Source organism: Antechinus flavipes, chromosome 4 (assembly GCF_016432865.1).
Source record: "Antechinus flavipes isolate AdamAnt ecotype Samford, QLD, Australia chromosome 4, AdamAnt_v2, whole genome shotgun sequence".
In the NCBI taxonomy this organism is placed as follows: Eukaryota; Metazoa; Chordata; class Mammalia; order Dasyuromorphia; family Dasyuridae; genus Antechinus; species Antechinus flavipes.
Genome location: NC_067401.1, coordinates 365462903 through 365487269, shown reverse-complemented (window position 1 = coordinate 365487269; position 24367 = coordinate 365462903). Strand labels below are relative to the sequence as shown.

Here is a 24367-nt window from a genome sequence, read left to right as displayed (position 1 = left end):
AGTTTAGATATTTTTTACTAATTTACATTTCATCACTTTTTATACATGGTGTTTATGTGACTTCCCTGCTTTAGTGATGTAATCACACCAGCTTGCTATATTTCCAAGTTGTACTTTCCCAGACAATTCTGGCCTGTTCAATCTGCACTCAGTTTGCAGTAATTTGTGTCATTCTGACCTGACACAAACCCCCACTTCAGTCTGCTCATTGGCTGGCAGAGGCTGGGAAGTTTGGGGAGCAGAAATGTTATGGGAACGGATCTGAAGGAGTGATAAGCCACCTGCCAGATTAGAAGAAGAGTTTGTCTGAGAATGTTAAAATTTCTCCTTGAATCCAACTTTCACATAGTCCCTTCATACACTCACTGGATTTATCTACTTTTTGTTTCTTTAGCAACATTGTGGTTAGAAAGCATTTAAGTGTCAGTTAATGCTAATAAATTACCTCCTTGTTACTTGACTTCACTTTGGAAGAACATCGGTGTTTTTTTGTCTTTTTTTTCTCTCACTTTTCATGATCTTTGTGAGAGGCAAAACAGCTGGTCTGATTTCTGGCATTTTTACAGATTATGCATTTATATGTTCTTATTGTCTCCTCCATTACAATGTAAGTTTGATGAGAGTAGAGATTGTTTTATTCTTTGTACTCATATGCCCAGCACCCAGGATTAATTCCTGGTGATTTGTAATAGGCACTTAATAAATGCTTGTTGGTTTATTTATTGATTTTCTGACTCTTAAGTTACTATGTACTTTATTATGATGCCACTTCATTTCTTTTATATACAACAGAAAAATGAATGGACTCACAAAACTGGCAATAAATCAAAATCACTGTTTCTCCCCAAAGTTTAAAAACCTAATTGTGGACACTGAAAACTGGAAATTATTACCAGTAGTGATATAAGTAGAGAGATTTTTTTAAAAGGATATTGTATATCTGAGGCTAGGAGGCATACCATGTTTACCATTGTGTATCCAACAATAAAGATGTCAAATTCAGAGCCCTTTGTACCCAATATTAGACTGCAATACTAAATGGACTAAATGCAATTGGGAATTGTTTCATAGTAATACCATAATTGATCATATCAATAACAAAACCAACAGAAATTATATGATAATCTCAATAGATGCAGGGGAATGTTTAACAAAATAAATTAAAAGCACAAGTAATTGATGTTTTTCCAAGTCATTGTGTGGCCAGCAAGGATCCATTTCTATTTGAGTTTGATATTACTGAGCTAAACTATCTAGGTAGTAATACTGAGTATGTGTTTACAAATGAATAAACAGGTTTAATTTGAAGAAAGAAAGAAATGCAGTATATTCATGGTTACAGGTTTAAATAAGAGGATACACAAAGGCACCAGAATAGCTTTTAACTTCTCCCAAGAAGATATAAAAGAACATAATACTTCATCTTCTCTTTGAATATTAGTTAAAATTGTTTTTGGTGATCTTAATTCTCTAAATAAAGACATAGCTTCAGGCTTCAGAGATTATCTTATCAAAAATAAAAAGGCAAGTAATGGCATTATATCTGTCTGCAAAATCGCTCCTGGTTCAAGGACTGGACATTTTGTTATATCATTTGAAGAGAGAGAGAGAGACAGACAAGGAATCAGGAAAATAACATCCTATCATCTTCAACAAAGAGATCTAACTCAGTTTCAAATGATCAAGGATGGTCAGAAGCAGCTACGACCCAAAGAAAGGACACTGGGAAATGAATGTAAACTGTTTGCATTTTTGTTTTTCTTCCTGGGTTATTTTTACTTTCTGAAGCCAATTCTTCCTGTGCAACAAGAGAACTGTTCGGTTCTGCAGACATATATTGTATCTAGGATATACTGTGACATATTTAACATGTATAAGACTGTTTGCCATCTGGGGAAGGGGGTGAAGGGAGGGAGGGGAAAAATCGGAACAGAAGTGAGTGCAAGGGATAATGTAAAAATTACCCTGGCATGGGTTCTGTCAATAAAAAGTATAATTATAAAAAATATATATATCCTATCTCTGATATATGTGGCTGTGTGACCACAGACAAATCACTTCAAAACTTTCTGACAAGTAATTCTCAGAGATTGTAGATTAGGCAGTCTATATAAATTCACATCAATAAAAGGAATTCCTCCAACAATGATTAAGTTCCAAATCCTATCTAAAAAAGAAAATTCTTCCCGCTCCTCCAGACACTTTTGATTACACTTTCTCAACTCTTAAGAAATTTAATTTTCATTGCAGTCATCTTTTACAAATGTTGAATAAACATTTTTTTAAATAGCACCACATGAACAGTCATAGTTATATATTATACCTACCGTGTTCCTTTAATTTAATGTCTTTCTTAGAAGGCAAACTCTGATCTACAATTGAGTTAATCATAAAGATTAAACTTACATCTTCCTCTTTGATAGCACTGTATTGTGTGGGACATGGTTTCTTCAGAATTTCCTCCCATTGACCATCTTCAATCAGCTCTTGATCTACCTCTTGAGCAGGCAGATCCTAAAGCAATAGAAAGAACACTGAAAAAAATATCACTTTACAGAAATTGTACATCAACAGCATTGGGAATAGTTTCATATATTTCAATACTTCTATCCAGCCTACCATTTGGGGCAGGGAATACTTCAAAAGAAACCTCAAACAAACCTGATATTATAACAAATAAGGAACATATGGTTCATTATCGCCATTTAGTATGTCAATTTCACTCTCAAATAGAAGAAGAAAGAAAGAAAGAAAAGTTGGAAGAAAGAAAAGAAGGAAGGGAAGAAAGAAGGGAAGAAGAGAGGAGAGAGGAAGGAAAAAGGGAGGGAGGGATGAAAAAAGAGGGGATGGAGGAAAAGAGGAAGAGAAGAGCTGGGAGAGGAAAAGGAGGATAGAAGAGCAGAAGGAAGAGGGAGAGAGGAACGAAGAGAGAGATGGAGAGAGAAAGAGGGAGGAAAAAAAGAAGGAAGAGGGAGAAAAGGTAAAAGGGAGGAAGGAAAAAAAGAGGGGAAGAAGGAAGGGAAGGAGGTAGAGAGAGGGAGAGAAAAAAAAGAGGAAGGTTGAGAGAACAGGAGGAAGAAGGAGGGAGAGAGAAAGGGGGGAAGCAGGGAGGAAGAAAAGAAGGGAGAGAGGAAGAGAGGAAAGATGGGAGGAGGGAAGAAGAGTGAGAGAAAAGGGAAAAAACTAAAGGAAGGAAACAAGCATTAATTAAATGCCTATTAAAGGATTTTACAAATGTTATTTCATTTAAACCTCACAACAAACTTATGAGATAGGTGGTACTATTGCTCTCATTTTACGGTAAAAGAAACCAAGACAGACAAGATTAAGTGATTGGCCCAGAGTCACACAACTAGTGTGTCAGAGAGTCTTCCTGACGCCAAGTCCAGTGCTCTAATATATCATCCCCCAAGTTAAGTAAAACCTTTAGAAAAAGAAATTTTAAAAAGATTAGATGTTTTCTCAAAACCAATATACATAAATCTGTGCCTGGATACATTACCATTTCCACCATCCAATGGTATCCATTCCAATTCAAGTCAACAAATATTAAATACCTATTATAACAAAAGCACTGTGCTAGGTACTGTGATTACAAAAACAAAAGCTAAATAGTTTCTGCTCTTTGGAAGCTTACATTCTATGGGAAGGATATAACAATAGCTAGGGCAGCTTGGGGGCGCCATAGTGCACGGAATGCTGGGCCTGTTGTCTGGAAGACTCATGCTGTGTGTGACCTCAGACACTAGCTGGGTCACCCTAAGCAAGTCACTTAACCCTGTCTGCCTCAATTCTTGAGAACTGAAGAAGAAATGGCAAACCATTCCATTATCTCAGTCAAGGAAAACCCAAATGCAGTCACAAAGAATCAGACAGGACTGAAAAGGACTGAACAAAACATGCTACATAATTCAGCAATTAGCACATGACCTCTAAGATAAGGTGGTTCATGAGCTACAGGACAAGAGCCCTTAAGTGAAACACTGAGTTCATTCTAAGTAAATGAAAAGAAGAACACTTGAAGGAAATAGGCATGGAAGAATTGAGATGTCTGGGGAAGCTGGTTCTTCTAAGACAAGGGCCAAAAGTAAGGTAATCATTGTTCTATTTAATGAAACAAAATGTTAACCCTGAACGATGTGACAGTTTTATCATATAAAATCTCACTGTTCAAGAATCCTATTACTTCAAAATTCAAAATGAGATGTATGAGAGCATAAGGGACTCTGGCAGCTTAGACATTTCTCCCTCAATAACATGACCTGAATTTAAAATACCCAAATTAATGAAAATTGTTTCTGAAAAATTTGTGCCAATAATAAAGAGTACAGTACCTCCCCCCCCCCCCCGCTTTCTCTCTAACTCCCTACTTTCTGGGGAAATCTTAGGCAAGACTTAAAAGTAAATTTGTTAGAGGAACATCGATTGTGGCAAGTTATTAACAAATCAAAGAATTAGAGTGCAATTGCCTTTAGAGTAGAGCACCTCTATCACTGAAAAATGTTTAGCCAACATGCAATTTGTCCCAGGCCCCCAAAATTTTGATGACCTCTTTTCTATAGTACTGTGAAACCCTCTGGCATTGTCATGACAAAATGCAAATGAAGCAAATTCATCTTACAAACATTTTTTCTCTTGAAGCTTTTATATTTGGTGGAATGAATAAATCAACACAATGTCTTTATGTTAATATACCAATCAAGAAAAAGACTAAGTCCCTACTCTTTCAAAAAATTTACAAAATATTTTTACATTTCCCAATTTTTAAAATAATTTATGCCCTTTTTGTTTTTCTATAAAATCATGTAGTAGGATAAAGAACAAGCAGTAAGAAAAGTTGCCAGTCCCTGTGACCTCAAGGGATAGTCCTATGGCAGAATTTAAACAAATGTAATGCTTCATAATACCATACTTTTCCTCTAAGTTAGAAGGAAATATGGTGGGTATAAAGATTGCTAGACTTGGAGCCAGAGGGTTTGAGTTCAAGTCTCATTTCTTGATACCTACTAACTATGTAATCTTAAGTAAACCACTAAATATCTCCCCCCATCTCAGTTTCCTCATCTGTAAAATAAGGAGGTTGGAATGAGGTTGATTCCATTCTAAATATATGTTGATATACTACAGCTAAATATAAAGTTTTTGAAACTGCATCCTGTTGCAGTGCAAGACCTGGGTATGGGGATAAAGCACTGACCAAAATTATTTAATTTTGATTACTTAGAACACGAGTAATTAACTCTTAAAAATTGAAAAAGTTCAAATCAAAGTCAAGAAAAGAAATATCACAGAAAATATTATCCAATTGGCAATGAATGAAATGTAGCAATTATTTAATATACCATGCACAATGTCAAAGTTGGTACTGGAGAGTGATCGCAGCATAATCTGTTACCATAACAAGCTGCTAGTGATATCTGAATACCCGTTTAAGTTTGAAATCAAACTATCTTTTGTGTAAGTTAAAAGTACTTATATCTATTATATTTTTAACATCAGTTTAATGATGATATAAACTGATTTAAAAACCTGCAATTTCAAAAAACTGAAAACAACTTAAGAATGGTAAGAAATTTGCAATAAATTTAAGTGTCTTACATTTTTTGCTGTCTCTAATTTTTATATAAATAAATAAAAAGCCATTCATGATAGAAAACAATTGTTTTGAAGCTAAAATCCAAAAAAAAAGCAGAAAATCTATTAAAGACAATGGAGATAGCTTTAAGTAAATTTACATTAATGAAGGGGGGAAAGCAAGAAGCCCAAATCCAGAATACATGATTCAATGTATTGATTATAAAGATTCTAAGGAACTGTTACTGCTGAAAAGACAATATCATTTGCTAATGTTTTAACTTCCAAGTATGGAATCTAATTAGTTAAAATAGCTTGAAAGTATGCATGTACAATATGTTGACAAATCAAGAAAATTTTTCCAGAGAAAAACATATTCTTAATAAGGAAAAACATTTTTAAAAATTAATGTTTATAATAGCAAAAAAATTATTTACATTGCATGTCAATGCTAGCAAAATTGCTAAGTGTAAAAAAAAAACTTTAAATAGAAATTTGGTATGACTTGATGCTATTGATATGAATGAAATTGATAAATTATGCCCAAAACAAATTTACTTCATTTACAATCCATTTGTTTTCCCTTATGCTTGGAACATACTTTTAAAACTTCTGTATCCACAAAATTCCTTCTTCCTTCAAGATGAAACACCTACTATATGCCAAACACGATATTAAGTGCTTTACAAATATTATCTCATTTGAAAAACCAGAACTCTATGAAATAGATTCTATTATTATCTCCATTTTACAGATGAGGAAACTGAGGCATATAAAGGTTATTGCCTTGCCCTGAGGCACTCAGATAGTATCAGAGGCAAGATTTGAACTCCATTGTTCCTAACTACAAACCCAGGGCAACATTACACCACTTACACATGCCCTTCCAGATTCTCAGGAACACTAGTTCTTTCAATACCAAACTACTTTATAGTTAAGTACTTTGTTTCATTACACCCGTACTGGCACATGTACTTAGGTCATCTCCACCCCAACCTCCCTTAGATTGTTAAACTCCTTCAAAAGACATTATTTTGTCCTTTGACCACTGATTGCACATGATAGTGAGTAGATTTCTCAAGCTCAGTAATCAACTGAGAAACTAAAATCTTTCAATTTTGTATGTTAAGGAGATGAAATTACGCATAATTAAGGATGCTGACTTGATTATGTTTAATATATTGGTAAAACCAATGCTAGGGAAAATGTTATTTTGCAAAATCATTGATAATGCCACATAAAAAACAATTTTCCAACTGATACTGTTCAACAAAAATGATAAAATATGAGATAACAAACTATACACTGTCAATGGAACTCTAATGATGTCTGGCTATAGAGATGGTCATATGTAAGAGCCACAGCCAAAAAGATCTTTTAAGGTCATCTAATCCAACCCTCCTGCCAAGTATTAAGTGGCAAGGTGACAAATTAAATCCATTCCTACCATTACAAATTATGGGCTCTTCCCATTGTACTAGTCTAAAAAAAGAAGTTAAAGATGTTCTCATGCAGTCAGAATTTATTGCATATTTTATAATCACTTGAGAAATATGAGAAATAGCTCACTTTTTAAATTACAAGAGTAAAAAGTCTTGAAAAAAAAAGATTCTTTAGGAAATCATACAAAAGTTTAAGGGTTAAGAAAAAGATGTTTGTATATCAGTGCTTGTCAGTGGGATATACTGATTTATGAGGGTTCCTGAAACCTGTTCAGGGATCCATGTGGTTAAAAGTATTTTCACAGTAATAATAGAAAATTTTTACTTATTAAGTCACTTTTCTCAACTACACATCTGTGTGAAGCCAGATTTTCTTCATATACTTCCACCTAAAACAACATATTACAATAGCTTGAATGCTGAAGTAGATAAGACTCCAGATGTCTTGCATTAAAATAGACATTAAGGAAATTTGCAAAAATATGTAATCTTTTTCACTTAATTTTTTTTGTTTGTTTTGGAAAAGTTTTTTTTTTTTTTTTCATGAAAATGCACATGTCTATGGGAGGGAGAAAAATTTGGAATACAAGGTTTTGCAAAGGTGAATGTTGAAAACTATCTTTGCATATATTTGGAAAAATAAAAAGTATTAAGAAAAAATAAATCTGCTAATAAATTTTTTAAAAAATGTTCAGCCAACATGCAATTTGTCCCAGGCCCCCAAAATTTCGATGACCTCTATTCTATAGTACTGTGAAACCCTCTGGCATTGTCATGACAAAATGCAAATGAAGCAAATTCATCTTACAAACATTTTTTCTCTGGAAGCTTTTATATTTGGTGGAATGAATAAATCAACACAATGTCCTTACGTTAATATACCAATCAAGAAAAAGATGAAGTCCCTACTCTTTCAAAAAATTTACAAAATATTTTTACATTTCCCAATTTTTAAAATACTTTATTCCCTTTTTGTTTTTCTTCCTGGGTTATTTTTATCTTCTGAATCCAATTCTCCCTGTTCAACAAGAGAACTGTTCGGTTCTGCAAACATATATTGTATCTAGGATATACAGCAACATATCTAATATATAGGACTGCTTGCCATCTAGGGGATGGGGTGGAGGGAGGGAGGGGAAAAATCGGAACAGAAGCGAGTGCAAGGGATAATGTTGTAAAAATTACCCTGGCATGGGTTCAGTTAATATAAAGTTATTATAAAATAAAATAAAATATTTTAAAAATAATAATAATAATAATTTATGCCCTAAAAGTGAATTAGAAACGGAGCTACTTATTAATCACTTAACTAGTCTACAAAAGCAATTATTTTAAAGATATTTATAAGATTTCTAAATATGCCTAGACAAGGAACACCCTGACAAAAAACAAAAGTGACACCTTGGTTCATAAGAACAGCTGATACATCAGTCTTGGGATGGCTCATCTTTTTCTTCACAAACTCATTAGTCTTTATTAATGATTTTTAAATATTTCCTTATGAATCATACAAAATTGATTCAAACATAAATGCTATTTATCTTCATAAGAATTTTTTAGGACCCCCCCAATTTAAGGTTTTTCTCAACCAATATTTTAATTGAAAAATATTTACAGTACAATAAAAGAACTGGTACAGAGTTGAGAGACATTTTGCTTCATGATTCTGGCTGCAGTTGCCACGAAGGAGGCTTTTTGGAGGCGGCCATCAGGCAGGCGAGTGTCAATCTTGGATTTTAAGACTGCATCTCTTTTCCAGGTCATTCATTTCTTTCAGGATCAAGGCAACATTGTACCTCAATTCCTGAAACTTAGCCACCGGCACTTCAAAGCGATGGGCCGTCCCGTCCGAGAGCTTCAGCTGCATCAGGATGGACGGTTGCAGGGAGCGGGCTAGCGAGCTGGTGGAGATGGCCACGTCCACCCTCCACCTGAAGTCCTCTATCGTGGGCAGTCGAGCGCCCTGTTCGCGGGCCAGTTCGTCCAGGCCGGGGCGCCGGCTGCCAAAGACCACGCTGGCAAAATCCGCCACAAACTCGTCGGGTACCTGGAGCTGCTGCAGATCTTCCCTGAACTCGTCGGGTTTGAGGGCGGAGGCCGGCAGCCGCAGGGCCTCCCGCAGCAGTGCGTACATGCCAGCTACGAGAACGCGGAACTGCGCCTCTGACAGAGGCGACGAGTCCACGAGACGCCGGGTTTCCTCCCGACAATCTTCGCCCTGCAGGGCGCTCACCACCACTTTCAGCAGCTGTCGGAACAGCTCCTTGTCCAGGCCTGATAACTGCCGGGCCATGGCTTCCACAGCTGCAGGGGGACGGGGGCCCAGGAAATTCCCTCGGCTGCCGTGCCCGTCCCCAGCAGGGGGCAGGTAGGGAGCCGCCGGTTTCAGGCCGCGGCCCACAGCCACCCCTACCGCTGACATGGCCGCCGCAGCTTGCGGTGGAAAGAACGGAGCTCCAAAATGCGGGAAGTAGGGGACGAGAGGGGCGGAGAGGGGAAGGAGGAACCGGCGCGTGCAGCGTCCGGAAGCCCGGGAAGCAGCTTTCCCTGAGCTGGGAGAGGTAGCTGCGGTCAGCTTGCAGCCCCCTAGCGGGCGGAAGGTACCGTGCACGTAATAGAGTCGGCCGCCAATCACGCGATCTTTTCGGACTGCGAGACCGGAACCCTCCTCCTCCCCCCAACTCCAAGATAAGTTATCAAAACACGCCAGCAGACCAAAAAATCTTTTTTGGACTCTAAGTAATTAAAGAGCTCTGGTTTATCAAGTAAAATAATGCTATTTGATAATTGTGGAAATATGTATACTAGAACTGCAAACTTCTATATACTAGAACTTCTATATGTATAGAAGAATTTTAACATGTTGGATTACTTGCTGTCTAGAGGGAGAAAAAAACTGGAACACAATGTTTTGCAAAAGAATGTTGAAAACTATGCATATATTTTGAAAATAAAAAGCTGAAAAAATTTTGTTGATGTTAATAACATCTGTGTAAAATTGGGCTTGATTATTCTTTGAAAAAGAATAATCAACAAATAGTGCCTACCATGTTCTATGCTTTATAATTAAATCATTTGATCCTCACAACAACCCTGGGAGGTTAATGCCCCATTATTATTTCCATTTTACTGATGACTAAACCGAAAAAAAAAAAAAAAAAACAGAAGTTAAGTGCCTTGCTTAGGGTCCCATTGCTAGTAAGTGTATGAGACTGCATTTGAACTCTGACTTCCAGCCACCTAGCTGGAACCCAAAAAACAATGAATAACAATATCATGACACTGTATTTTAAGAAAATGTACCATAAAAAAGTGTACCCAACACAATAATAATATTATTATGATTACGCATAATAATTTGAAATGATTTAAATAAAATGTCTATTAGTAGTAGTTAGGATTTGTTTGTTGCTATAAAATTGTAATATTTTCTTAATTTTGTTTGAATAAAATATAAGGTAAAGATAATTCATAGGTTATTTTATGAAAGATAATTTTGTTTTTTAAGAAAGGCAAGTATTTACTATATGAAATCTGAAAATCATTGCCTTAAAATAATGAGCATTCAAGGTACCTACTTATTAAGTATTATAACTAGTTAAATTTTCAAATGACAGGAATTAAATTTAAAATCAACAAAAGAGAAGACAAATTTTGTCACCAGAAACCTTTTACCTCTTCTCCTATTATTGTTAGTTTGGGGAATTTCTGTGCCAGTGAAGAACATATACTCATCTGCACCAATCGATCAGCTTTGGTTTGTAGATCTATCGAGGATGTCTATTAACAAAAGATGAAAATTATTATGAAAAAATCTCTACTGTGAGCAGTCTTTAGTCTACATCCTATAGTAGTACAGTTTCTATTTTTGAAACCACCCTACAAATTCCCAAAATTTCTCTCTACTTGAATTATCCCTGATTTTCCCAGTTTCCCCATTTTATTTCATAATAAGATTCAAATAATTATAGGTCTTCAAAGGAACTTACATTTCATCTAGTCAAACATCTATTCTCAATACTGAAATCCCTTCTGCAATATTCCTGACAATCAACCAATGTTGGCTTGAACTTTCTAGTGATGGAAACTATCTCCAGGGAAATCTTGGCTCCTCTCTGGTCCCTCTCCTCCCCTCCCCCCTTTTTTATAACTGACTTCTCTGGTTAGATATTAAGCTTCTTGAAGACAGAGATTGTATTTCCTTTTCTTATCTAAATCCTCAGCTTGCAAGGGATGGGAACAAGAAATAGGGGATCAGGCAGTAGAGGAAAAAGTAGAGCATGGATGATGACTTAAAGGACTTCAGAATCACTAGGCTGTTGATTGTTCATCATTAAGTAAAAATTTTAGAGTTTTTCAAAGGCAATAATAATATGACCTAAGGATAGAATCCTTTCAGAGGTTTGGGCAGTTCAGGTGCAGGGGACAAGATCTTGGATCAGAAAGAACAGCAATGGTACCTTTCCCTCTCCTTTTGAATACTCCTATCTCTAAATTTTTATGACTGACTTGCTGATTCTCTCATGCCCACTTGGCCACTTTTCTGATCTTCCTTTGCTGGGGGTGTCCTCTCCTAACTCCACTCTGTCCCAGATCATCTTATGATTTTTTCATTATACTTTTCATACTCATGCCACATATCAAAATCATTCTGTTGCCAAATCTTGTTGTTGTTGTTTTTTTTTAACTTAACATCATCTCTCTAACATGTCCCTTTCTCTCTACTTGCATAGCTACTGTCCTTGTATAGATCTCACAGCCTCATGCCCAGTATCGTGAAGCTTGTTAACTGCTTTCTCTACTTCAGGTTTCTCCCCATACATACTTACTTACCAAGGATTATATAAGAAATAAAAAATATATTAGTATAAACTAGAGTTTGAAACATAGTAAAGTATGTGAGGGCTAGTAAATTATCAAACATAAGAATAGCTGGTCTAACTAAAAGGCTAGGCTCTAAGAATCATGGAATCATATATCTGGAGTTGGAATGGATTCACAGGCCAACTATTCCAGCTTCCTCATTTAGAGAAATGAAAACCTGAAACCCAAGGAGCTTAAGTGTCTGAGAATGAAAAGGTAGTGAGTGTCAGAAGCAGGGTTTGAACACAGGTAATGTTCTCCTAAATACTGTTCACAACCAAAACTTAAGCAAGCCATACATACAGCTTAAAACTTCTAGCTATTCCTTCTATAAAAATCAAATGATAGAGTACATGTGAAGTGTTTGGGGAAGAAAGCACTCTATGAATGTTAGCTACTATTACTGCCTCATACATATGGCACAAAGCTTTTACACCTTCCCAATGAAAAACATGTTATTTTTAACTATTAGATTGTCAGAATTGAACTGGAGCTAAGTACACATAAAGTTACTATGAAATGGGATGTGACTTAATACCTTCTCCACGATTCCAAGATCACCCCCGGCCATCACATTTCTGACTATCACTCCAGCTTTCTGAGCAATAGAATATGCTGAAGCAACCAAACGAATCAGGAGAGTTGGACTGGAAGCCATGATTAACACTGGAAAGAAGTCAAAAGAAACCCTCTGTAAATATACCGAGGCAATAAAAACTACCAACTTAATTTATTCCTCTGTTTGCATAAAGGTATCAAATTGAATTAAATTCATATAGTATGAGTGCTGCCAGAAATCTACTATCCCTAGTATTTTAAAACAAAAATATTACTTGTCTACTAGCACATGTATATAATTTTAGTACCCTGAAATGAATCCAAGCCATTTTGTTTTTTACTTAACTCATTTGTATTTTTGTACTTATAACTTACTTGTACTTGAACACAAATTCAGCAACAGAAAGAGGGGTTCCACTTCCTCCTCTGTCACACTTAGCTGTATGACCTTAGACAAGTCCAATTTCATGTACATGTTAATTTTTCAGTGCCTTAGTAGTTCATTGTCCTCAGTTCCTAACCAAGTCTATAGATGCTTACTGTTTATTATTAATTTATTCATATTATATAATAATTTATTCATCAAATATTAATTATTTATTAAGTTCCTACTATATACCAGGCACTGTGCTAATCCAGGAGAGATTCAAAGAAAGGCAATTCACTGTATCTGCTCACAGTCTAAATGAATACACACAGGATAAATTGGAGGCACTTTTAGAAGGAAGGCACTAGCATTAAAGATAACTGGGAAAGGTTTTCTATAGAAAAGCAAAATTTTAATTGAGCCTTGAAGGAAGCCAAGGTCAAAGAAAGTTTATTACATGGTTTTCAACTTTCTGGTAATTATAAGGATATTAGGGCAAGATTATTAGAGACCATATATCCAATTCCCTCTTTTGAAAGATGAGGAAACAATATTAAATAAGGTTAAATTAAGGCAGTATTTGCCCAAGGTTCCCCTTGTAGTAAGTGCTAGACCTTAATGAACTTTTTCTAATTTAGGAAGGCTGGTTCTTAGATAACAGACACTCAATCCATTTAAAAGCCTGGAACTGAAGCATTTAGATGTGTCAGAGTTTGTGCTTTATGTTGATTTCACCTTCGTGATCCACCTCCATGCTAAAATGAGGCACCCAAAGGAGACTTTAGTGGAAGATGACTAATAAAGCTTTTCTCAAAGTCAAGTTATTGCTGCTTTGAAATCTAATACATCTTTCAAGGTTCACTTATTCGCTATTTGTGCTTTTAAAAGAAATCATGATTTTATGAGAAAAATTATTTCAATATGGATTCATGGTAATAATACTAAGATAATACCTACAGATATAAATAGCATGTAATTTTTTAAGTGCAGTAAACTCTCAGACTTTTATCTCCTTCTACCAATAAACACATTTGTGATTTAGTAGGAAAGTTCTAGTTCTAGGCTTCCTGACTTCATGCCCAGCACTCTCTCCACTGTGCTACCTAGCTGTCCTACTTTATGCTTTACTGAGAATACTGGGAATCTAACATTAAGATACAAAATTAAACAGTTATTTGTTTGTTATCTTTTAAAGAGTAGGTATGGATCACAAATAGTAATAGAGTTCCACAGCTCAGAGGTGCTTCAAAGGTTATACAGCCCAGCCTACTCATTTTGTAATAGGAAAACGAAATCCAGAAAAATGAATTAATTTGTCCAAAATCACATAGTTTGAAAACACACAGGAACAGGATTAAGACTAGTCTTCTGACTTCAAAGCCAGGGCTCCTTCTATAGCACTATGCTGCTTCCTCTCCTCCACAGTGAAGGAAAATAACAATATGAAAACTAAAGAGAAGTTAAAAGTCTTTGGGGAAATTATATGGTTTTTCCATTAGGAAGTCACTAGAGGTTCAATTAGGTGATGGCCCAGAAAAAAGAAATAAACAGTTTCTAAGAAAGTATATATGCCTTTTAGAAAGAAATTTGATTAGCTTCAAAGCAGAGAGAAATCTCTCTATACAAAAACACACACAAAGAGTAAATTAATATATTTACTAAATTGAATCCTCTAATTGTAGTCTCATTATTCTCTCTTCATCATCATTACAATGGAGCATACACACATCAGAATTGAGAATGACTGCAGAATTGAGTTCTTGTCTTTCCATAAGGTGAGAGATCTCCAGCAAAAGAATTAATTTTCTTGGTGCTTTAGTTTTTTCAGCAATAAAATAAGAAAAATCAATAATCATGCTCTTGATAGTTCATGTTTAAAGAGTTAAATAATTTAATGTTACAGGATCATACAACTTAGAGCCAGAAGGAACCTTCAGTCAGGTTCATACCTTTTATTCTACGATGAAAAGAATGAAGTGGTAATGTTGATGAGGTTTAGATTTGGGGTACCCAAATAAAATTAGGGTTTCTGGTGGTCAGGGAGTTAAATAAGGTCTAAATCACGTCTAGTGGCAGCGCAAGGGTAGGGAGTTCTGGATTCCCTTCTGGCAGCACAAGGATCCCCTATAAAGGAATTTATAGACCCAAAAACCTAGATTGATAAAAAGAGGTTTATTATGGGGATTGGAAGTAAGGTTAAAGTTTAGTCTAGTTAAGGAAACAGGTGAGAGTAAAGAGCACTAGAAACCCTATTCCAGTGGACAGAGGCTCCTTGGGATGCTAAGTATGATAGCTGGTATGTTTGGAACCTCTGCAAAGAGAGAGTTTTAGTTTGGCTCTTTTATAATAGGGGGTTTGGGCTACAAGCTGAAGGGGCTAGTGGGTGGAGTCCCAGGTTGGCTCCTCACTGGGTTTCAAGTAGGGTTAGAATTTGAATTGAATTCAATTGGTTTCTGGAATGCACCGACCTTACTTAGATAACAAAGATGAAACTGTTTGCGCTTGGGATGAAGTCCCCACACTGAAGCAGAATCAAAGGAGGTTTTCTCTTTTAAGGATTTTCAGTTTTGGAGTTCCCTCTTCAATGTGACCCATATATAGGAAATATTCCTTATTCCAAATCAAAATTTTCTACCACTCTACCTTGCTGTGTTTACAAAACATTTTCTGTATTCTCTATAGAATTGAGAAATCAATAAAACATGAAGTGCTTGAAAGCGTTTTTAAGGACAAAAAAAGATGTTAACAATGTGTAGCTCTGTTCTTGTTCACTTTATTTAAATTTCAAAAATAATCAATAGCTTCTCCTTTTTCTTTTACAGCACATAAAGCATAATGTTTAGAAGAGATGTTATAACTATTACTAATTTAGAAATATTGGAAACAGGAGAAAGTGCATGAATACTACTTGCCTTCATGTTTCTGTTTATATAAACCAATGAGTCTGATTTTCATAAAAAAACTTATCTAATTTGCAACACTCAGAATTTTTAAATGCATGCCATTATTTTGTCCTTATTTTATTTAACATTTCTATTTGTTAAAGGAAGATAATTTGCTTCACTGCATTGTTAACTTTAACAAATATCCATTACCTTTGAACTCATTAACCTTTAAACCAATTAACCTTTAAACCACACCAGACCTCACCTGAGGTTTACGCACCTTTCCACAGGTTTGTAAAACTCTATTCCAAAAAAAAAATTTTAATGATTTTCCTTTCTTTCCCTACCATCATACAATTGAGCAACCTGTCAAAATAATATTAACTTACACAATTAGAAGAAACAAGGACAAAGGCAAATACAATTTGTCATGAAAGGATGCTTAAATCCTTCATTGGTAGGTCTTCATTGGTAGACTGCAAATAATCAACAATCTCCACTTTGGCCTCTTATACATTTTTTAGTTCTAACTGAAATAAGTAACTTAAATGTAATCATGAAAAATTTGACCCCTTTTCCCCATCTTTTCCCAAAACAAACAAATCTTGTTGAGAGAAAATGGGATTGATCTGGGTAACAAATACATTCTTTAATTGATAGCTCCTTTTTGACTCCTAATTTCCCCCCTCATCCTGATACTTGCCAAAGATTCTAAATAAACGATTATTATCTCCCAATGAGAAATACCTCTTTTTGTAGCAGTGGCACGTGAAGCATGAAACCAGCTACCAGGAAACAATCAAGGTCCTTAAGAACAGCCCAAACTACAATTCAATCAGTATTTCCTCCCTTGGATTTCTATAAAACCCTCTGGGTCCTAGAGCCCGATCTTTCGAAATTTTCTTGCATGACATAAAACACAGAGAAGAATCAAAACTTCACGCGGTAGATGCTGAATATCCTGACAAATAGGGGCTGTACTCTAAAATTCATTGTAAGTTCCTGGGACTGTGTGTTGTGTTATTATTGATGCTATACGTTAACACAATACTTAAGGGGGCGGTTGGGGGTGGGGTGGGGAGGTGTGGAATTGAGTCAAGTCAAAAAAGCTGAGATATGTGGTAGGTTTAAAGAACTTTTCTTTTTTTTTTTTAAAGATCATCTGTGTTTTATTATATCTTTTGTCAAACATCTCCCAATTACATTTTAATCTGTGTCCTAGATGCTCTCTGCAGTACTGCCTCCATTTTCCCCCCATCTACAGTATTTTATTTTTCCAAATCCATGTAAAGATTGTTTTCAACAAAAAGACTTTGTATTCCAAATTTTTCTCCCTCTCAACCCTTACCATTTCCCTTCCAAGACAGCAAGCAATGTGATATAGGTCAAACAGGTTGTTGCCTCTATTTCTACACTGGTTAGCCTCTTGTAGCTGTTTCTGGTCTCACTGCTCTCTCCATTTATGTTTACGCTACGTATATAAAATGTTCCTTATTTAAGCATGTTTTTCTCCACTTAGTCTTATGATCACATCACATATTTCCCTTCCTCTTGTGATGTGCCATATTCTCAGAGCCCCCCATTATGCCAACTTAGGCAAGTCATTTGGACTTGTCTTTTCACTTATAAAAATGAGTAGGGGCAGCTAGGTGGCCAGTAGAGAGAGCACTAGCCCTGGAGTCAGGAGGACCCGAGTTCAGATGAGGCTTCAGACAATTGTTATTTCCTAGCTATGTGACTCTGGCAAGTCACTTAACCCCAATTGCCTCTTTTAAAAAATAAATAAATAAAAATGAGTGGGTGGGACTAAATGAACTTGGGAAATCCTTTCTCTTGATATTTGTGACAGGCCCAAACAGCCAGTGATGGGCAATGGTAAAATTTGAATTCAGGTCTTCTGACTCCAAAGCTGGTGTGTAGTTTAAAGTGGGAGACTGAAGAACTTTTTTAATAGCACACAGAATTAGTTGACAGGATAGTGGAGGAATTTAAAGCATAATGCCTTTTCTCTTACCCAGCTTCCAAAGAAACAACAGACAAGCAGGGTGCAATTTGGCTTTATATATTGAAACACTAATGATAATACCAAGTTGGATATCAAAAAATGGATGATTATCTAATCTTGGGCTGTAGGGACAGCATAATAAATGTCATATCTAATGCCAGTCTTTTATTGATTGATAGGTAAGATACCAGGAAGCCATGAGAAGCACTTTTAACAGAACTATAGCTTCAAGGTGTAACAAAATGGCATAATACAAAACCATTAAACTTTTAGCCATAGGTTGTCAAACCATGTTCCATGAAATTCAAGATTTTCCCTGAAAGCATAGACACAGTGGACATGTGTTTGGTAGATCACCCATGGCACCCACCATCCTAATGATAATAGGATAATAATATTTATATAGTGTCTTAAAGTTTGCAAAGTACTTACATCATCCCTTTTGATCATCAGTTCACAGATGGGCAAACAAAAGCACAAACTAAAGAAAACTAAAGCCTATGGTAACTGTCGGAGGAGTACACTTTTTTTTTTTTTTTAAACAATCAAGACTCAAAGTTAGAGAGTTCCACATTAAAAAATGTTTGGCTTCAGAATACTTTACTTTGTTTCTGTTTACTAAGAAATAATGGATCTTCTCCCCTATATGACTAATATTTTGTGATCTCCCCCCCCTTTAAGTTAGTGCATAAATTAAACCTTGAAACAAACCATGTTAATTTCTTTCCATACTACGAGGACAGCAATTGTTCTTTGATCCAGTAATAGAAAAATGAAAATCTGTCATGCTGTTAACATGCAACACAGGACCCATACACTTAACATATATTTATTGAATTTATAACACTACTAGGATATAGAAAACGATTTACTATTTTAGTTTCCTGAAGTAATTGAGATCTTAACTATCAGACCTAGCACTCAGGTCTGTTAGCTATCAAAATATTCTAGGGCATACCAATAACATCAGAATAAAATCATTAAGCGAAGTGTTAACACTATTTCTAATGTATTGGCAGTGGGAGTGAGTCCAGGGGATGGCAAGTTTTTAAATTGATTTAATTAACAGAGTACCTGAAAAACCTCAGACATGAAAGGAGGATCGAGGTGGTGAAACCAGTCAAACTTGTTCTAATCCTCTGTTTCATTTGATCAGAGGGGAAGGAGGTAAGGAACTTACTTGTGACAAACTTGAAAACACTCCTAGATGCCACACTGGTTTAAAAAAAAAAAAAAAAGCCAACGCATTTTAAAGAGGTGAGTCCCTCATTTGTTCCCGTAAGTACATTTTTTACGTTAGAGAGTGACGTGTAGAAACGTACGGGCATAAACCACTCCAACCAATGGGGACGGGGTAGCCTTATCCATAGGCGCATGCCCAAAATGTGTCTTTCCGCTTTCCTGAACACTTTAAGAAGTACTTCTCAATTCGTTTTCAAGTGACCTTGAAACGTTACTTTTCCTCCTTGACCGTGCGTGAGACAGGCTGCTCGTCTGCCCAGCAACAGAAATTACTCCCCCACCTTGTTCTCCCCTCTTTGGCTGGCCACGATTTCTGCTTAAAGTCACAGGAACCCTTTGGATCCTCACCTTCCGGTATCAGAGGCCCGAAGTGAGCCTTCTACCGCTGTGGTGCCAGGAGACACTCATGCTCTCGGCTTTGAGAGTAAATCAGTGTCTGCCGCAATACCTCCTTGTAAGCATCGGTTTCCTGAGACGCGAGCAAAATCAGCAATCCCTTCCCGAGTCCCTCCTTAGTCCTCAATAAGCAGACAATGTCTAAATCTTCTTTGTGGGGTAGGGGAGGAGGTTAAACGATTACAAGATAGGTAGTTGCTATAGTTCCTCGGAGTCTTAAGAACTTTTGTTTGATCCCACCATCCCATAAGATATAATAAGAAACAGTATTCCTAAATCTGAGCTGTTCGAAATGTGACTTTGTATTCAACACAAACTTGGTAGGAAGGCATAATGGTTGACCTTCATCAAAACAAATCTATTAATCAGGAGCCTTCGAATTCAGATTGTTCTGCATTTGCAGCACAACATTCTGCTATTGGATTAATGATACTCCATGTGGATGCCCAGAAGCCAGGGACCAAATGGTTAAATGGAGCAAAAGGAAAAGCCCTTTCAAAATGGTTCAAGGGACAAAGGCAAAAAGGCTAGGCTCTGGACCAGGTTAGGGATTTTTGCTTCAGTCCCTCATCTGTAAAACGAGCTGGAAAAGGAAATGGCAAACCATTCCAATATTTTTGCCAAGAAAACTGCAAATGGGAATCACAGAGGATAGGACTAGGAAAATATGACAACGACAACAATAACAAAATTAAAATTCCAAAGAGAGTTTTATATCTGATTTTAGAGGTGATAGGGGACAATACTTTTTATTGAAATTGGAGGGGGAAGGGGCTTGAAATAGTGAGACAACTTTAGGATGGATTGGAGTGGGCTAGAGGCTAGACTGGAAGAGGCTGTTTTGGGGTTTTGACCTTTGTGGTCTCAATATGTTATAACTATGCCTGGTATATAAGAGGTGCTTAATAAGTACTTATTGACTTGATTACTGGCCCTTTAATGTTTGGCAGAGTTTTTTCTTAAACATGTAGAAGTCTATCGATAATAATTGTAACATTTATTTATGTAGCATTTACTATGTGTCAGGTACTGTGCTGAGTAATAGATATTCTGGATCCTCACAACAATCCTGGGAGTTGGGTGCTATTTCATGGATTTAGAGGAGACTCTAAAAAGGTTGAGACTCCAGACTTAGTGTCCTGGAGGTGTCAAAAGAATTTGCAGGCTCGGATCCATCTCCAAGTCAAAGGGCAAAGTTTATTAAAATTGTAATGCCAATTAAAGTGAGCTAAGTTTCAAAAGAATTTAGCAAAGAACCAGGAGCAAGAAGAGATATTTGTAGGAAAAAGATCGGGAGCTTCATGTCAACAATATGCTAATTTTATGGTCTTAGTATTGCACTCTATGGCTTAGAGGTGGAGTTGAGCAGTCTGGTATGCACCTTATTATTGTTTCTGAAACTTTGTTATTACTGACCAATAGATTGTTATCTGAGAGCCAGCATTGTTTGTGGAATAGAGCCCTCCCAAGGTCAGGGGGCCTTAGGATTATTGCTACATTTTCCCTAGGAGCTACACCACGATGCTATTATTATCCCCATTTTACAATGAGGAAACTGAAGCAGATGGAGGTTAAATGACTTGTCCACTGTCCTACTGCTAGTGAGTGCCTGAGTATGGATTTGAACTCAAGGTCTTCCTAATTCCAGACTCCTTCGGTTTCTAAGTATAATCAAGAACACAGGTCTACATTACAGATTTGGGTGTGTGTGTGTGTGTGTGTGTGTGTGTGTACAGACATATTTACACATTGAAGATTTTATTTATATACACACATTATTCTTGATTGACTATACTATATATATATATATACACACACACATACACATTAGATATATATATATACATATATATATATATATACACACACACATATACACATTAGTTTTTTATTGACCTGCATCAGGGTTCAGAAAAATTCAGAAAATTGTAACTCAAAACCACAGACTACTTATTATGTTGTCACCTCTTACTAAATGAAAGTAGGGGATGTCTTTTCCCTCTTTTTGCCTCCTCAGCCTACGGAGCGCAAACTCAGAAACGTAACGGATGCTTCATGTTTAGGTGGATTAGCTACTTTTGTCTGGTTTACTTTCTCCCTTCTTTAGCCTTTGTCACTAGGACACAGTAGGGAGTGCATAACCTAGGCCTGCTCCTAGAACAGAGTGAGCATGCGCCCAGAGGGAACTGACGCATGCGCCGCGCCGGCGTGAGGGGTGGGTTTCCTTGGGAGCGTCAGGGGCGGGGCAGCACAGCTCCTCTGAACAGCGGGAGCACTGCACCTCTCGCGCGCGGACATCCTCGCCATGCTTTGGAGGTTGAGCACGGGAAACCTGGGCGCGCTGCGCCGACCTCAGTGGGTTCCGGGATGGCGGGGGACAAAGACGACGAGCTTCTTACGGAGGGCCAAGTCAGTCAATGGGGTCCATGACCAACAGACACCTTCGACGGCCAGCCCTCACCGCGAGACGGTGCTGCTGCCGAAGACTAGCATGCCCATGAAGCTGGTGGGCCGTCAGCAGACAGACATGGAGCTGGAGATTCAGCAGGTGGGCGGCCCCACCCGGGGGCGTGGTCAGGGAGGGGGCGGGGCTTCCGCGGCGGTGTATGTGCGCGGGTAAGTCACCTAACTAATCTGAGCTTTCCTGCTAGTTTAACTTGACTTTGCCCTTTGCCACAATGATCCCGTGTCGTTCTCGTTGTTACCCTGGGATGTCGCTGCTATTATTATCTCCACTGTGTGCATGGAGTAACTGAAGCAACTGTAGTGCACTGTTCAACCACTCTCCAAGACCCCATTTGGGTTTTTCTTGGCAGAGATACTGCAGTGGTTCACCATTGTCTTCTCCAGCCCATTTTACAGATAAGGAAACTGAGGCAAAGAAGGTAAATTGATTTGCCCAGTTCATAAGTCTGAGATCAGATTTAAAATCGGGTCTTTATAACTCTAGAAACTCTATCTAATCTAACTCCCAGCTATTCAAACTGAGATAAACTGAATATAATTGACTTGCCAGGGACATGCTGGGCTCCTAAGTGTCAGAGGTCGAATTTGAACTCAGATCTTCCAGCCATTCTACTGGGCTTCTTTTACCTACTCTACCACCTAGGTACACCACTTAGGTAATATATGTAATTTTTCAAAGTGGTCAGCAGTTAGTGATTATCATACTATTATTTCTTCAATAAAAATCTCCTATGGGATCCTTTAGAAGCAGAACTCGGATTATTTCAGGGACTGTTGCCTGAGCTCCTAGGATTGTCTGATAGTGATTTGTAGGAAACTGGATGGTGAGGGGGGAAGTTAGGGATATTTGGAATATGACTTTGCCATCCAGTATGGTTAGACCCCTTTAGAAATTTGGTGAAACCTATGGACCCTTTCTGCAAATGATATTTTTAAATACATAAAGTAATTAATTACATAAAAAAACTGTATAATAATTTATAAAATTGTTATAACATAAAAGCTAGTATTTACAAAGTTCTTCAAGATTTGCAATAGTCACTAACTCATTTTATCCTCTTTGAATAACTTTGAAGGGTAGATTATGTTATACCCATTGAAGAAGCTGAAACACAGAGTTTGTAACATAGATTGTTTGCTACCTTTGGGAAGAAACTTAAGGCAAAAAGATCAGTTAGAAAAGTATTATGATAGTCCAGCCAAGAGGGCTAGGTAAATAGAGAGAAGCAATTGGGTAGCAAAGATATACGGGACTTGACAGTTGAATATATGGAGTGAGGGAACCAAACTTTAATGAAGTTTTTGCTGAGGCTGTGAATGTGGATTGTAGTGCCTTCCACAGAAATAGGAATGTTTGATTAAAAAAAGAGGGTTTGGGGGAAAGTTGATTTAAGATACCTACAGAATATCCAATCTGAGATGTTCCAGAACAATTATTTGAGACTGATCTTTATTAGGTGAACATACAAGAGTTTGAAGCAAGAAAGGAGGGTCCAGAACAATCTTGGGACATAACACCACTTTAAGACTGAGACTCATTAAAACCCAGAGGAGAAAGTACAATAGGTGCAGCAGAGAGGTTAAGCATGGTGAGGGCTCCAAAAGTCCTTCAGATTTGACAGTTTAGAGATCATTAATATCTTTGGAGAAAATAACATGTTAAGCCTATGAAATTGCAGGGTTATGAATATTGAGTGGGAGGAAATAAAATGGAGTTAGTAAATGTACTTAGCTTTTTCTAGTACTTTAAGTTTAAGGGAAAGGATACAACAAAATTCCATTAATTTGGACACTCCCTTTTCATATTGACATTAATTAATTGGAGAACATCCAGTAAAGTAGCCAAGACTGTCATAGTTTTGGACCTAAGAAGGCCCTAACAAGTCATCTAGTCCAGTTCCCTAATTTCAGAAGAAAGTTGATAACCTATAAAGGTGAAGTAAAACTTCCTAAAGCTAGACAGTGAAAGGAAACACTAGGATTTCTTTTTCATGAATTATTTTGTTATTACTATGATTACGAATGGATTTCAGTTACCCATTTTATCTTTTTTCTGTTACAAGAGATGTGTTTGTTACACTATTTTATGGAACATAGAGTAATTATCTTTTAAATAGCAGTATTTTTTGAGCAGTTGATAAGACATAGGATTTCATTTGATTGTTAAAATTGTTTTTCATTTAAGCGTTAAAAAAAATTAGTGTCCCTTCCACTACTCTTTTTCCTTCCCTGAAAAGGAATATTCTCAATATCTAGTTGTTGTATAGGGAAACAAATTGCCACATTACTCATGTCTAAAAAGTGTTTGCATGGACTCACTTCTAGAAAGTGATTAGCCTGTTTCATCCTCATTCTTTTGGATTTGTATGAGTATTCTCAGTTTTCTTCTGAAATTTTTAATTTTGTTATTTCTAATGGAACAGTGATTTTTTTTTTTTGAAACATTCATGTACCATAGGTTTGTTTAGCCATTCCCCAGTAGAACAATCCTTTAGTTTCCAAATTTTTGGCTGCTATTAAAGAGCTGTAAATATTTTTTTGTATAAATTATACATACATACATAATCAT

The 24367-nt window shown here is 36.7% G+C and overlaps 3 protein-coding genes across 4 annotated transcripts in view; 1 reads left to right on the top strand and 2 right to left on the bottom strand.

Annotated features, from left to right (window-relative positions):
• The window catches only part of BPNT1 (3'(2'), 5'-bisphosphate nucleotidase 1), a 32608-nt gene extending 13646 nt beyond the window's left edge, over window positions 1–18962 (bottom strand). The window contains exons 1-4 of one of the 2 annotated variants that reach the window (XM_051998263.1): window positions 18875–18962; window positions 12418–12545; window positions 10692–10796; window positions 2407–2514 (exon numbers count right to left, since the gene is read on the bottom strand). In XM_051998263.1, the coding sequence (XP_051854223.1) occupies window positions 2407–2514; window positions 10692–10796; window positions 12418–12545; window position 18875 (342 nt within the window). In that variant the 5' untranslated portion in view covers window positions 18876–18962. Of the gene's footprint in view, window positions 1–2406; window positions 2515–10691; window positions 10797–12417; window positions 12546–16436; window positions 16553–18874 lie in introns of those variants that run through there. The other variant, XM_051998264.1, reaches the window with a different exon arrangement.
• Window positions 6724–9538, bottom strand: COMMD5 (COMM domain containing 5). The gene has a single exon (XM_051998265.1). The coding sequence runs from the start codon at window positions 9436–9438 to the stop codon at window positions 8740–8742; it is 699 nt and encodes a 232-aa protein (XP_051854225.1). The 5' UTR covers window positions 9439–9538; the 3' UTR covers window positions 6724–8739.
• Window positions 18963–21579: 2617 nt separating the features above from the next.
• The window catches only part of IARS2 (isoleucyl-tRNA synthetase 2, mitochondrial), a 53742-nt gene continuing 50954 nt past the window's right edge, over window positions 21580–24367 (top strand). The window contains exon 1 of the mRNA XM_051998262.1: window positions 21580–21880. Within this exon, the coding sequence (XP_051854222.1) occupies window positions 21638–21880 (243 nt within the window). The 5' untranslated portion in view covers window positions 21580–21637. The remainder of the gene's footprint in view (window positions 21881–24367) is intronic.